The sequence below is a fragment of the Triticum aestivum genome, chromosome 3B, assembly GCF_018294505.1.
Source record: "Triticum aestivum cultivar Chinese Spring chromosome 3B, IWGSC CS RefSeq v2.1, whole genome shotgun sequence".
NCBI lineage: Eukaryota > Viridiplantae > Streptophyta > Magnoliopsida > Poales > Poaceae > Triticum > Triticum aestivum.
This window is the reverse complement of record NC_057801.1, coordinates 839,295,932-839,310,381: the sequence shown is the minus strand read 5'-3', so window position 1 is coordinate 839,310,381 and position 14,450 is coordinate 839,295,932. Positions and strand designations below refer to the sequence as shown.

Here is a 14,450-nt window from a genome sequence, read left to right as displayed (position 1 = left end):
TCCAGCTCAGTCGGATCTGGTCCTGCGGAAAGCCCGCGCCTTTTTTCCACCCATGGATCGCTGGGCGGCCACGGCTGCCGGCCCGGCGGCGGCGGGGGTGACGGGGACGCTGCCGTCCTACTGGTGCTACAGCTGCGAGCGGTTCGTGCGCACGGCGGGGGACGCCGGGCTGGTCTGCCCCGGCTGCGACGGCGGCTTCCTGGAGCAGATGGACGCGCCGCCGCCGCCGCGCAGGGCCGCCGCGCCCTCCGCCTTCCTCCGCCGCCGCGCCGCGGAGGCGCCCACCGAGGTCCGGCCCCGCCGCGGCCGGCGCGGCGGCGCCTCGGGGGACCGCTCGGGGTCCCCCTACAACCCGGTCATCGTGCTCCGGCGCTCCGCGGCCCCGCCCGGCGACGAGGCCCCCGGCGCCACCAGCAGCTTCGAGCTCTTCTACGACGACGGCGCCGGATCCGGCCTCCGCCCGCTGCCCGAGAGCATGTCCGACTTCCTCATGGGGTCCGGCTTCGAGCGCCTCCTCGAGCAGCTCGCCCAGATCGAGGCCGGCGGCTTCGGCGCCGTCCGCCCCTGCGACAACCCGCCGGCCTCCAAGGCCGCCGTCGAGTCCATGCCCACCGTCGTCGTCGCCGCCTGCCACGTCGGCGCCGACTCCCACTGCGCCGTCTGCAAGGAGGCCTTCGAGCTAGGCGACGAGGCCCGGGAGATGCCCTGCGGCCACATGTACCACCAGGACTGCATCCTGCCGTGGCTCGCGCTGCGCAACTCGTGCCCCGTGTGCCGGCACGAGCTGCCCACGGACGTGGCGCGGCCTGCTCCTGCGAGCGACCTGGGCGCCGCCGACGACCAGGGCAGCAACACCGGGGCTGAGGCTGGCAGCGAGGAGGAGACGACGGTGGGGTTGACGATTTGGCGGCTCCCTGGAGGAGGCTTTGCCGTCGGGAGGTTCGCTGGTGGCCGGAGGGCCGGCGAGAGGGAGCTCCCAGTTGTCTACACCGAGGTGGACGGCGGTTTCAACAATGGCGGTGCACCGAGGAGGATCTCATGGTCATCAAGAGGGAGCCGTTCGTCGCAGAGGGGAGTTATTAGACGCATGTTCAACAACATGTTTGCTTGCTTTGGGCGCACCCATTCGACCAATGTGACTCGAGCCTCATCCTCGAGGTCGGAGTGGAGCTCGGTTTTCACCCGTGGTCTGAGGAGCCGCAGCACAAGCTGGAGATCCCAAGATAGCCACGCCGATGCGATCGCCAGGTGATGATTGCATCACGCATCGGGGAATATTACGGCATTAGATGTTGGAGAGCCGCAAATGTTTGCTTCCGTTTGATGTTTTCTACTATATATAAGTCAGTTGAGAGATAAAGAGGATTTGTAGAGCGCAAATTGCATGCTGTTTTGTACATAGAGGAGCAGAACTAGAGATGTTGCAATGGAAATGTCCTCCAGTTTGCGTATTCAAGAAGGTCGGTCTTCCTGTTGCATTTTGGAGTATCATCCAGCAAGACAAAGTTTGTTACTGATCGATGCAAGCATCTGGATAGTGAGCTCTTGAATTGTTGGCAGTGCTCAATTGTTTCTTCGAATTCCATCTCGCTCAATGCGACGGGGTTCGTCCATTGTAACCATGACTTGTTGGAAGGTTTAGACCGTAGCAAAGATTCAATAAAGCATCGCTCAAGATATTTTCTGCTCTTCAATTGGATATATCACTGTACTGATCAAGGTCACCCTTCCATCCTTGTTTTCTTTCTTTCCTCACCAGGTATACTGTCTTTTCCAGCAAAGGCAGCTGAGTTGACTGTTTTTTGTGTGCTCTGTTACTGTTGTCACCATCTTTACGTTCTTGTCATACTTTCTAGTCCAAAAAAGAACAAAATGATCACCATTTTTGTGAAATATCTTCATCCAACCTGTTGTTTCCAGAAAAGAAAGATCCAAGCACCTTTTTTGTTTTATGTGAAGCAGAGTTGCACAATACTCATCATATTATGATATATAAATTGTTTCGAGCACTCAATTATTTCTTGAAATAACATCCTGCTCCGATGCGATGGCTGGCTTGTTGATTGTACCCATGACCTGTTGGAACTTGGAAGGTTTACATGCTGCAGCAGAGATTCAACAAAACGTCATTCAAGATATTTTCTGCTTCAGCCTACAGTTTGTTTTTTCATCTCTTCAGTTGGATATGATTGTATTAATCATGGTCACCTTCTCATCCTTCTTTTCTTGCTTTCTTCACCAAGGACAGGAGGTCATATTTTTCTGTCTTCTTGAACAAAGCCAACGAGCTGAGTGTCTTTTTTATGTTCTTTGACTATTTGTCACCATCCTTACATTCCTGTCATAGTTTCCAAAAAAAGGGGTCACCATTTGTGAAATATCTTCATGAAATCTGCTGGCATATCTCCCAGAAGAGAAAGATCCAAATAACCCTTTTGTTTTATGTGGAGCAGAGCTGCACAACCCTCATCACAATAAGATATATAAATTCATTTCAGCTCTATGTGATAGATAGTCTGCATAACTACAATTCCATTTTGGTATCCAATGTTTTCCAATTAAAGGAGTTATTCTATGAACAGCCCATGTAGCTGCTGCAGTGCCTTGTGTTTCCCTGATTGCCAATGATTCATGTCCTGTCCTAGTCCTGCCATATTTTTTTTGCTCTGGTTGCTGAGCTGCAGTTGCAGAGTTCTGTTGGTTGTTGGTGAAGGAAGATACCAGTCTGTTCTGTCCTTTGTTGCTGGTGCATGTGCTATCACTGTACTACTGCAAAATATAAATTGTATGTGGAGGAAAGATTTCATTGTCCTTAACATTGCAGATCATAGTTGCAGTTTGTCATCATTATTTGTATTTTTTGCGGGTATTGTCATCACCATCTTATTTGTTCTAAGAAGTATTCGTGGTTTCCGAAACACCCTAAGATGTGCAAAATCTTTACAACTCCCTCCGTCTAGGTGTGTAAGTCATCTTACGAAAACCAAATAATCTCAAAATACTTAGGCGCGGTGCATTAAATTCTACATCGTTTCTTATTTTTTGACATATCAACCAATAAGAGATGTGGGGTGTGCATGCTTTTAATGACTTGAGACTACCAAGCACGACATGCAGTGGTTAGTTCATTGCATGCAATGCTATTAATTAGCAAATGAACATTAAGTTCTCTCGTTTTCCCCTCCTCCTTGGTCACGGTGCACAACCTAAGATGACTTACTCACCTAGACGGAGGGAGTATGTTTTATTGAGTTCATGTTGCTAAATTTTCTAGGACCAAGTTAATATTGTTACTGTGAGTTTACTTTTTTTTAGAATCGCCTTTTCTTAGATGTTAGCACTCTGAGTGATTGATTTTTTTTTTGGGAGCAAACTCTTGAGTGATTGAGGTGAAGGTAAAGAAAACCAAATGGGAAAGAAGGTATGGGCTGGGCCTGAATAGACAGGCCTTCAGTTCATTTGCGTCTAAAAAGGCCTTCATTTCATTTGCATCTAAAAAGAAAAGGCCTCCAGTTCATTTGAGTGCTCTGTTCCGTCGAAAATAAAAGATACCTGAGTAGCCTAAAAAAAAAGATAACTGAGTGCTCTGCTTGCTGTAATCAAATTCAGTTGGTTTTAAATAATTAAGGTGATTTAATTATTTTGAATTGGGATAAATTCATTCATGTGCCAATGTTTTCTTATTCGGTTTACGGAAATCAATAAATTCATCATGATTTCCAGCAATTGCAAATAACTCAAGGAAAAGTTCCCATGTTTGGTGCAAAACTTGGGATTCTACAGGCCCTTTGTGAGCTGTGCATCGTCTTTCAAACTCGAAACTCCACATAAATGATTTGCCAAGTTCGAATAATGTTGTAGAAAATTATCCTTCACGTCATGACCGCTCGTTCACACAAACAATCCAAACATATACCAAATGTATGCAGTTCAGATAAACACATATGTGTACAATGCCACACCGAAAAACCAAAGTGAAATTAAGCAATCTGTATATGCACGTGAAGAGTCAAATCAAATCACCCGCTCGATTTAACAGGTGGATACATCAGTCCCATATCATGACCACGGCCATGACAGCGACGCCGGTGAGCACACCGAGGAACTTGAAGATGGGCTTGTCGAAGTAATTTGGTTGCTGTGGGCGGTACCCCCTGGCCATGAGGTGGTTTATGGCGACGTAGACGAAGATCCCCGTGGCGATCCCCATGGAGATGGCGTATGTCCAGTCTGCCGCCGGGCCCTCCGCCGTGGCGTCGATGGCGATTCCGATGCCCACCCCAACCGGGCTTGACACGGCGAACGCCAGCGAGTAGAGCACCGTCATGAGAAACGGGCGCTTGGGGATCATTCGGAGGAGCGCAATGCCCATGGCCACCGCCGCAAAGATCTTGTGGAGCCCGATCGTCCAGAGGTTCCTCCATGCCTCGCCCTTCGTCGCTGCAATTTTAATTGATGTCAATCAAACTTTTGAAACATATGAATTTTGACGGTGTGCACTTTCTCTGTTAGTTCAGGTTTTTACACCACAAACTATACATTCCTTAATACTCCCTCTGTAAACTAATATAAGAGCGTTTAGATCACTACTTTGGTATTCTAAATGCTCTTATATTATTTACGGAGGGAGTACCTGTCAAGCAAGCTGCATACGTGGAAAATTATGAAATGGCTCTATGGTGTTCACCCGAAACGCCTATGGCGATCCCCTCGAAGATGGAGTGGAAGCAGAGCGCGAAGATGAGGAGGATCGCATCCTCGAACGACGACGTCGCCGTCATGAGCATAGGGTGCGCGTGCGCCGCCACCGGCCCCGCCGACGTTGACTCGCCCTCCTCCTCCGCGTCTTTCTGGATGGGCGCCGCCTGGTTGACCCTCTGCCTGTTGGCGACGGCGACGATGGCGACGTCACTGAGCATGGTGAGGAGGAAGCCGGCGCAGGCGAGCATGAAGGAGAAGGGGTAGGGGCTGTGGGTGAGGGCGTTGAAGGTGGAGGTGGAGCCGGCGAGGAAGTGCATGAGCGCGGTGCCGAGGAAGATGCCGGCGGCGAACTGGGTGCCGAGGAGCAGGAAGGCCTCGTTCCAGCGGTAGAAGTAGGGGGACACGCCGCCCAGGAAGGTGAACACCAGCAGGATCACCAGGCACCACACCTTCACGGCGATGAGGCCCCTGGACCGGAGCCCGCCACCGCGGACGCCCACGTCGCCGTGGTGGCCCTCGTCGTCCTCATCGCCGTCACCATGGTCGACGCCGCCATGGCCGCTGGCCTGCTGGAAGAAGCAGGTAAGCAGCAGCAGCGATAGCAGCAGCAAGGTGCTATTGAGATTAGACGTCCTCCTCGTCGACCTTGCCATCTTCGCCATGGTGAATTGGTTTCTTCTAGGCCAGCACGATATATATGCAGAGGGGTTTCTACAGGTACATTTTGGCCAGTAAGTACGTACGTACGTTATCTCCTCATCTCATCCTGTGTTGATTGAAGCATGATTAATTAGGAAAAAACCATTGTTAATCAGTAGGATAACTCCATTTTGTGTTCCTGCGTGCAGTACAGGGCTGACTTTTTTTGGTAGTACTACTGCTTTACAGTACAACTCGATCTCCCGTGTGTAGTACAACACCAGCTAGTCATTGTCAACGCTACACTAAGTTTATTCAAATGTTTATTTATAGGATTCGTCTAAGCCTCAGCATGATTGAAACTTTTTCTATGTCTCAATCAATTCTTAAGAAAATGCAACTTCAGTTTATTCAGTTCGGCGAGAAGACCGTAAGCGGTAAGTTACATTTCTAGAAATCGATGCAGACTTGAGAATATCTCAGTTGACTAAGGATTAGTAAAACCGATAAACTTAACCAGCTATTTCTTTTTGCGGGTTATCCAGCTATAGAAAGTTAGTATAAAGTTGAGTCATCTATTTTGAAATGGAGGAAGTACCTTACAACAGACCGACCGTAGAAAAAGCAAAAATCCATGTCGAGACCATACGTGCTCACTATTAGGTATTTTTTTGTTAAGAAACTTCGTATTACCTCCTTCAAAGTTGTACTAAGTTAGCAACACTTATTTTAGGATGAAGAAAGTTTGTAACATTTTTATTCAAACGAGAATGATAGGACAGAGGATAACCTTTATTAGGGGTGTTTTGGGTGAAGTGCTTTCGAGAAGAAGAGTCCATCTGATCTATGTGAGATTAAGACTAGTACACCCCCAACTCCCTAGATTATTAGAAAGTCAACGCTTAACACATCTTCGAACTAGAAATATGGTTTTATCGAAAATAAGAAATATTTTTTCTTTTCAAAAAGAGGTTAAGACCCCTACCTCTGCATCAATCGATGCATACGGTCATCTTTATTTATTATTCAACAAAGGTCTAACAAGAACATATATAAAGCCATCCGAAGCCACCACTCACACCTAACAAACTCGATAATATGGAGTAATCTCATTCCCCATATCTAAAACCAATATCATCGCCGATCCATCCACATAATGTATCGGCACCAATAGCCGGTGCAGCAGACCTAAAGCGTACACCACATACACACGTTTTAGAAGCCGTCATCATCATCGACCGCTAACCCATCTTAAGAAGAGAGATCCGCACCATCCGTGCCAGTCCGTCCATCCGTCGACGCCACCACGACGCCCAATGGCGTCACCGCCCTGCGCTCGTCCATCCAGACGCGAAGATTCTGGAGGATCTGTCGTGCATAGCACCTGCCGACCAGGCATGACACAGCGTAGTGTTGGAAATATGCCCTAGAGGCAATAATAAATTGATTATTATTATATTTCCTTGTTCATGATAATCGTTTATTATCCATGCTAGAATTGTATTGATAGGAAACTCAGATACATGTGTGGATACATAGACAACACCATGTCCCTAGTAAGCCTCTAGTTGACTAGCTCGTTAATCAATAGATGGTTACGGTTTCCTGACCATGGACATTGGATGTCGTTGATAACGGGATCACATCATTAGGAGAATGATGTGATGGACAAGACCCAATCCTAAGCCTAGCACAAGATCATGTAGTTCGTATGCTAAAGCTTTTCTAATGTCAAGTATCATTTCCTTAGACCATGAGATTGTGCAACTCCCGGATACCGTAGGAGTGCTTTGGGTGTGCCAAACGTCACAACGCAACTGGGTGGCTATAAAGGTACACTACGGGTATCTCTGAAAGTGTCTGTTGGGTTGGCACGAATCGAGATTGGGATTTTGTCACTCCGTGTAAACGGAGAGGTATCTCTGGGCCCACTCGGTAGGACATCATCATAATGTGCACAATGTGACCAAGGGGTTGATCACGGGATGATGTGTTACGGAACGAGTAAAGAGACTTGCCGGTAACGAGATTGAACAAGGTATCGGTATACCGACGATCGAATCTCGGGCAAGTACCATACCGCTAGACAAAGGGAATTGTATACGGGATTGATTAAGTCCTTGACATCGTGGTTCATCCGATGAGATCATCGTGGAACATGTGGGAGCCAACATGGGTATCCAGATCCCGCTGTTGGTTATTGACCGGAGAACATCTCGGTCATGTCTGCATGTCTCCCGAACCCGTAGGGTCTACACACTTAAGGTTCGATGACGCTAGGGTTATAAAGGAAGTTTGTATGTGGTTACCGAATGTTGTTCAGAGTCCCGGATGAGATCCCGGACGTCACGAGGAGTTCCGGAATGGTCCGGAGGTAAAGATTTATATATAGGAAGTCCTGTTTCGGCCATCGGGACAAGTTTCGGGGTCATCGGTATTGTACCGGGACCACCGGAAGGGTCCCGGGGGCCCACCGGGTGGGGCCACCTGCCCCGGGGGCCACATGGGCTGTAGGGGGTGCGCCTTGGCCTACATGGGCCAAGGGCACCAGCCCCAAGAGGCCCATGCGCCAAGAGAAGGAAAAAAGGGGAGAGTCCTAAAGGGGGAAGGCACCTCCGAGGTGCCTTGGGGAGGATGGACTCCTCCCCACCCTTAGCCGCACCCTTCCTTGGAGGAAGGGGCAAGGCTGCGCCCTCCCCCTCTCCCTTGGCCCTATATATAGTGGGGAAAAGGAGGAGCAATCATACCTAAGGCCTTTGGTTGCCTCCCTCTCCCTCCCGTGACACATCTCCTCTCCCGTAGGTGCTCGGCGAAGCCCTGCAGGATTGCCACGCTCCTCCATCACCACCACGCCGTTGTGCTGCTGCTGGATGGAGTCTTCCTCAACCTCTCCCTCTCTCCTTGCTGGATCAAGGCGTGGGAGACATCGTCGAGCTGTACGTGTGTTGAACGCGGAGGTGCCGTCCGTTCGGCACTAGGATCATCGGTGATCTGAATCACGACGAGTACGACTCCATCAACCCCGTTCACTTGAACGCTTCCGCTTAGCGATCTACAAGGGTATGTAGATGCACTCTCCTTCCCCTCGTTGCTGGTCTCTCCATAGATAGATCTTGGTGACGCGTAGGAAAATTTTGAATTTCTGCTACGTTCCCCAACAGTGGCATCATGAGCTAGGTCTATTGCGTAGATTCTTTGCACGAGTAGAACACAAAGTAGTTGTGGGCGTCGATATTGTTCAATATGCTTGCCGTTACTAGTCTTATCTTGATTCGGCGGCATCGTGGGATGAAGCGGCCCGGACCAACCTTACACGTACGCTTACGTGAGACCGGTTCCACCGACAAACATGCACTAGTTGCATAAGGTGGCTGGCGGGTGTCTGTCTCTCCCACTTTAGTCGGATCGGATTCGATGAAAAGGGTCCTTATGAAGGGTAAATAGCAATTGGCATATCACGTTGTGGTTCATGCGTAGGTAAGAAACGTTCTTGCTAGAAACCCATAGCAGCCACGTAAAACATGCAAACAACAATTAGAGGACGTCTAACTTGTTTTTGCAGGGTATGCTATGTGATGTGATATGGCCAAAAGGATGTGATGAATGATATATGTGATGTATGAGATTGATCATGTTCTTGTAATAGGAATCACGACTTGCATGTCGATGAGTATGACAACCGACAGGAGCCATAGGAGTTGTCTTTATTTATTTGTGACCTACGTGTCAACTTAAACGTCATGTAATTACTTTACTTTATTGCTAACCGTTAGCCATAGTAGTAGAAGTAATAGTTGGCGAGGCAACTTCATGAAGACACGATGATGGAGATCATGATGATGGAGATCATGGTGTCATGCCGGTGACGATGATGATCATGGAGCCCCGAAGATGGAGATCAAAAGGAGCAAAGTGATGATGGCCATATCATGTCACTATTTGATTGCATGTGATGTTTATCATGTTTATACATCTTATTTGCTTAGAACGATGGTAGTAAATAAGATGATCCCTTACAACAATTTCAAGAAGTGTTCTCCCCTAACTGTGCACCGTTGCGACAGTTCGTGTTTCGAAGCACCACGTGATGATCGGGTGTTAGATTCTAACGTTCACATACAACGGGTGTAAGACAGATTTACACACGCGAAACACTTAGGGTTAACTTGACGAGCCTAGCATGTACAGACATGGCCTCGGAACACGGAGACCGAAAGGTCGAACATGAGTCGTATAGAAGATACGATCAACATGAAGATGTTCACCGATGATGACTAGTCCGTCTCACGTGATGATCGGACACGGCCTAGTTTGACTCGGATCATGTAATCACTTAGATGACTAGAGGGATGTCTATCTGAGTGGGAGTTCATAAGATGAACTTAATTATCCTGAACATAGTCAAAAGGTTTTTGCAAATTATGTCGTAGCTCACGCTATAGTTCTACTGTTTAGATATGTTCCTAGAGAAAAATTAGTTGAAAGTTGATAGTAGCAATATGCGGACTAGGTCCGTAAACTGAGGATTGTCCTCATTGCTTCATAGAAGGCTTATGTCCTTAATGCACCGCTCAGTGTGCTGAACCTCGAACGTTGTCTGTGGTTGTTGCAAACATCTGACATACACGTTTTGATAACTACGTGATAGTTCAGTTAAACGGTTTAGAGTTGAGGCACCAAAGACGTTTTTGAAACATCGCGAAACATATGAGTTGTTTTGAGGGCTGAAATTGGGATTTCAGGCTCGTGCCCATGTCAAGAGGTATAAGACCTCCGATGACTTTCTTAACCTGCAAACTAAGGAGAAAAGCTCAATTGTTGAGCTTGTGCTCAGATTGTCTGAGTACAACAATCATTTGAATCGAGTGGGAGTTGATCTTCCAGATAAGACAGTGATGGTTCTCCAAAGTCATTGCCACCAAGCTGTTAGAGCTTCTGATGAACTATAACATATCAGGGATAGATATGATGATCCTTGAGGTATTCGCGATGTTTGACACCGCGAAAGTAGAAATCAAGAAGGAGCATCAATTGTTGATGGTTGGTGAAACCACTAGTTTCAAGAAGGGCAAGGGCAAGAAGGGATACTTCATGAAACGGCAAATCAGCTGCTGCTCTAGTGAAGAAACCCAAGGTAAAACCCAAACCCGAGACTAAGTGCTTCTGTAATAAGGGGAACAACCACTAGAGCAGAATTACCCTAGATACTTGGTAGATAAGAAGGCTGGCAAGGTCGATAGAAGTATATTGGATATACATTGTGTTAATGTGTACTTTGCTAGTACTCCTAGTAGCACCAGGGTATTAGATACCGGTTCGGTTGCTAAGTGTTAGTAACTCGAAACAAAAGGCTACGGAATAAACGGAGACTAGCTAAAGGTGAGCTGACGATATGTGTTGGAAGTTTTTCCAAGCTTGATATGATCAAGCATCGCACGCTCCCTCTACCAAAGAGATTGGTGTTAAACCTAATTAATTGTTATTTGGTGTTTGCGTTGAGCATAGACATGATTGGATTACGTCTATCGCAATACGGTTATTCATTTAAGGAGAATAATGGTTACTCTGTTTATTTGAATAATACCTTCAATGGTCTTACACCTAAAATGAATGGTTTATTAAATCTCGATCGTAGTGATACACATGTTCATGCCAAAAGATAGTAATGATAGTACCACCTACTTGTGGCACTGCCACGTAAGTCATATCGGTATAAAACGCATGAAGAAGCTCCATATTGATGGATCTTTGGGCTCACTCGTTTTTGAAAAGTTTGAGACATGCGAACCATGTCTATTGGTGTATATGCATGAAGAAACTCCATGCAAATGGACCGTTTTGACTCACTTGATTTTGAATCACTTGGGACATGCAAATCATACCACATGGGCAAGATGACTGAAAAGCCTCGTTTTCAGTAAGATGGAACAAGATAGCAACTTGTTGGAAGTAACACATTTTGATGTGTGCAGTCCAATGAGTGCTGAGGCATGCAGTGAATATCGTTATGCTCTTACTTCACAGATGATTCGAGTAGATGTTGAGTATATTTACTTGATGAATCACGAGTCTGAATTATTGAAAGGTTCAAGTAATTTCAGTGTGAAGTTGAAAGATCGTCGTGACAAGAGGATAAAAGATCTATGATATGATCATAGAGATGAATATCTGAATCACGAGTTTGGCACAGAATTAAGACATTGTGGAAATTGTTTCACAACTGATACAGCCTGGAACACCATAGTGTGATGGTGTGTCCAAACGTCATAGTTGCACCCTATTGGATATGGTGCATACCATGATGTCTCTTATCGAGTTACCACTATCGTTCATGGGTTAGGCATTAGAGACAACCACATTCACTTTAAATAGGGCACCACATAATTCCGTTGAGATGACACCGTATGAATTATGGTTTAGAGAAACCTAAGTTGTCGTTTCTTAAATGTTTGGGGCTGCGACGCTTATGTGAAAAAGCTTCAGGCTGATAAGCTCGAACCCAAAGCGGATAAATGCATCTTCATAGGACACCCAAAACAGTTGGGTATACCTCCTGTCTCAGATCCGAAAGCAATAAGGGATTGTTTCTAGAATCGGGTCCTTTTTCGAGGAAAGGTTTCTCTCGAAAAGTTGAGTGGGAGGATGGTGGAGACTTGATAAGGTTATTGAACCGTCACTTCAACAAGTGTGTAGCAGGGCACAGGAAGTTGTTCCTGTGGCACGTACACCAATTGAAGTGGAAGCTTATGATAGTGATCATGAAACTTCAGGTCAAGTCACTACCAAATCTCGTGGGATGACAAGGATGCGTACTACTTCAAAGTGGTACGTAATCCTGTCTTGGAAGTCATGTTGCTAGACAACAATGAACCTACGAGCTATGGAGAAGCGGTGGTGGGCCAGGATTCCGATAAATGGCTCGAGGCCATAAAATCCGAGAGAGGATCCATGTATGAAAACAAAGTGTAGACTTTGGCAGAACGACTCGATGGTCGTAAGGCTGTTGAGTATAGATGGATTTTAAAAGGAAGACGGACAATGATGGTAAATGTCACCATTGAGAAAGCTCGACTTGTCGTTAAGATGTTTTTCGACAAGTTCAAGGAGTTGACTACAATGAGACTTTCTCACTCGTAGCGATGCTAAGAGTCTGTTGGAATTATATTAGCAATTACTGCATTATTTATGAAATCTTGCAGATAGGATGTCAAAACATTGTTATTGTTTCCTCGACGATTTTTGAGGAAAGATTGTATGTGATACAACCGGAAGGTTTTGTCCATCCTGAAATATGCTAATAAGTATGCAAAGCTCCAGCAATCCTTCTGAGGACTGGAGTGAACATCTCGGAGTTGGAATGTATGCTTTGATGATGATCAAAGATTTTGGGTGTATACAAAGTTTATGAGAAACTTGTATTTCCAAAGAAGTGAGTGGGAGCACTATAGAATTTCTGATAAGTATATGTTGACATATTGTTGATCAGAAATGATGTAGAATTTCTAGAAAGCATATAGGGTTATTTGGAAAATATTTTTCAATGGAAAACCTGGATTAAGCTACTTGAACATTGAGCATCAAGATCTATAAGGATAGATCAAAACGCTTAATAGTACTTTCAAATGAGCACATACCTTGACGTGATCTTGAAGGTGTTCAAGATGGATCAGTCAAAGAAGGAGTTCTTGCCTGAGTTGTAAGGTATGAAGTTAAGACTTAAAGCTCGACCATGGCAGAATAGAGAGAAAGGAAAGAAGGTCGTCCCCTATGCTTAAGACATAGGCTCTACAGTATGCTATGCTGTGTACCGCACCTGAAGTGTGCTTTACCATGTGTCAGTCAAGGGGTACAAGAGTGATCGAAGAATGGATCACAGGACAGCGGTCAAAGTTATCCTTAGTAACTAGTGGACTAGGAATTTTCTCAATTATGGAGGTGGTAAAAGAGTTCGTCGTAAAGGGTTACGTCGATGCAAGCTTAACACCTATCCGGATAGCTCTGAGTAGAGATACCGGATACGTATAATGGAGCAACAATTTAGAATAGCTCCAAGTAGAACAGTTATTTGGAATAGCTCCAAATAGAACGTGGTAGCTGCATCTAGGAGATGACATAGAGATTTGTAAAGCACACACGGATCTGAAAGGTTCAGACCCGTTGACTATAACCTCTCTCACAAGCATAACATGATCAAACCCAGAACTCATCGAGTGTTAATCACATGGTAAATGTGAACTAGATTATTGACTCTAGTAAACTCTTTGGGTGTTAGTCACATGGGGATGTGACCTTGAGTGTTAATCACATATTGATGTGAACTAGATTATTGACTCTAGTGCAAGTGGGAGACTGTTGGAAATATGCCCTAGAGGCAATAATAAATTGATTATTATTATATTTCCTTGTTCATGATAATCGTTTATTATCCATGCTAGAATTGTATTGATAGGAAACTCAGATACATGTGTGGATACATAGACAACACCATGTCCCTAGTAAGCCTCTAGTTGACTAGCTCATTAATCAATAGATGGTTACGGTTTCCTGACCATGGACATTGGATGTCGTTGATAACGGGATCACATCATTAGGAGAATGATGTGATGGACAAGACCCAATCCTAAGCCTAGCACAAGATCATGTAGTTCGTATGCTAAAGCTTTTCTAATGTCAAGTATCATTTCCTTAGACCATGAGATTGTGCAACTCCCGGATACCGTAGGAGTGCTTTGGGTGTGCCAAACGTCACAACGCAACTGGGTGGCTATAAAGGTACACTACGGGTATCTCTGAAAGTGTCTGTTGGGTTGGCACGAATCGAGATTGGGATTTTGTCACTCCGTGTAAACGGAGAGGTATCTCTGGGCCCACTCGGTAGGACATCATCATAATGTGCACAATGTGACCAAGGGGTTGATCACGGGATGATGTGTTACGGAACGAGTAAAGAGACTTGCCGGTAACGAGATTGAACAAGGTATCGGTATACCGACGATCGAATCTCGGGCAAGTACCATACCGCTAGACAAAGGGAATTGTATACGGGATCGATTGAGTCCTTGACATCGTGGTTCATCCAATGAGATCATCGTGGAACATGTGGGAGCCAA

General features: G+C 46.0%; 2 protein-coding genes across 2 annotated transcripts; one reads left to right on the top strand and one right to left on the bottom strand.

Moving 5' to 3' along the window:
- Window positions 1–1,679, top strand: LOC123072826 (probable E3 ubiquitin-protein ligase RHC2A). The gene has a single exon (XM_044496490.1). The coding sequence runs from the start codon at window positions 53–55 to the stop codon at window positions 1,250–1,252; it is 1,200 nt and encodes a 399-aa protein (XP_044352425.1). The 5' UTR covers window positions 1–52; the 3' UTR covers window positions 1,253–1,679.
- Window positions 1,680–3,850: 2,171 nt separating this feature from the next.
- On the bottom strand, window positions 3,851–5,466 carry LOC123072827 (zinc transporter 1). The gene is made up of 2 exons (XM_044496491.1): window positions 4,688–5,466; window positions 3,851–4,440 (listed from the first exon to the last, which is right to left on the bottom strand). The coding sequence occupies exons 1-2, from the start codon at window positions 5,361–5,363 to the stop codon at window positions 4,049–4,051; spliced, it is 1,068 nt and encodes a 355-aa protein (XP_044352426.1). The 5' UTR covers window positions 5,364–5,466; the 3' UTR covers window positions 3,851–4,048.
- Window positions 5,467–14,450: the final 8,984 nt, after the last annotated feature.

Coding starts and splice junctions, on each gene's coding strand:
- LOC123072827 (XM_044496491.1), bottom strand. CDS start 5,363: ATGGCGAAGATGGCAAGGTCGACGAGGAGGACGTCTAATCTCAATAGC. Junction 4,441..4,687: donor GATCGCCATAGGCGTTTCGG/GTGAACACCATA, acceptor TTAAAATTGCAG/CGACGAAGGGCGAGGCATGG.
- LOC123072826 (XM_044496490.1), top strand. CDS start 53: ATGGATCGCTGGGCGGCCACGGCTGCCGGCCCGGCGGCGGCGGGGGTG.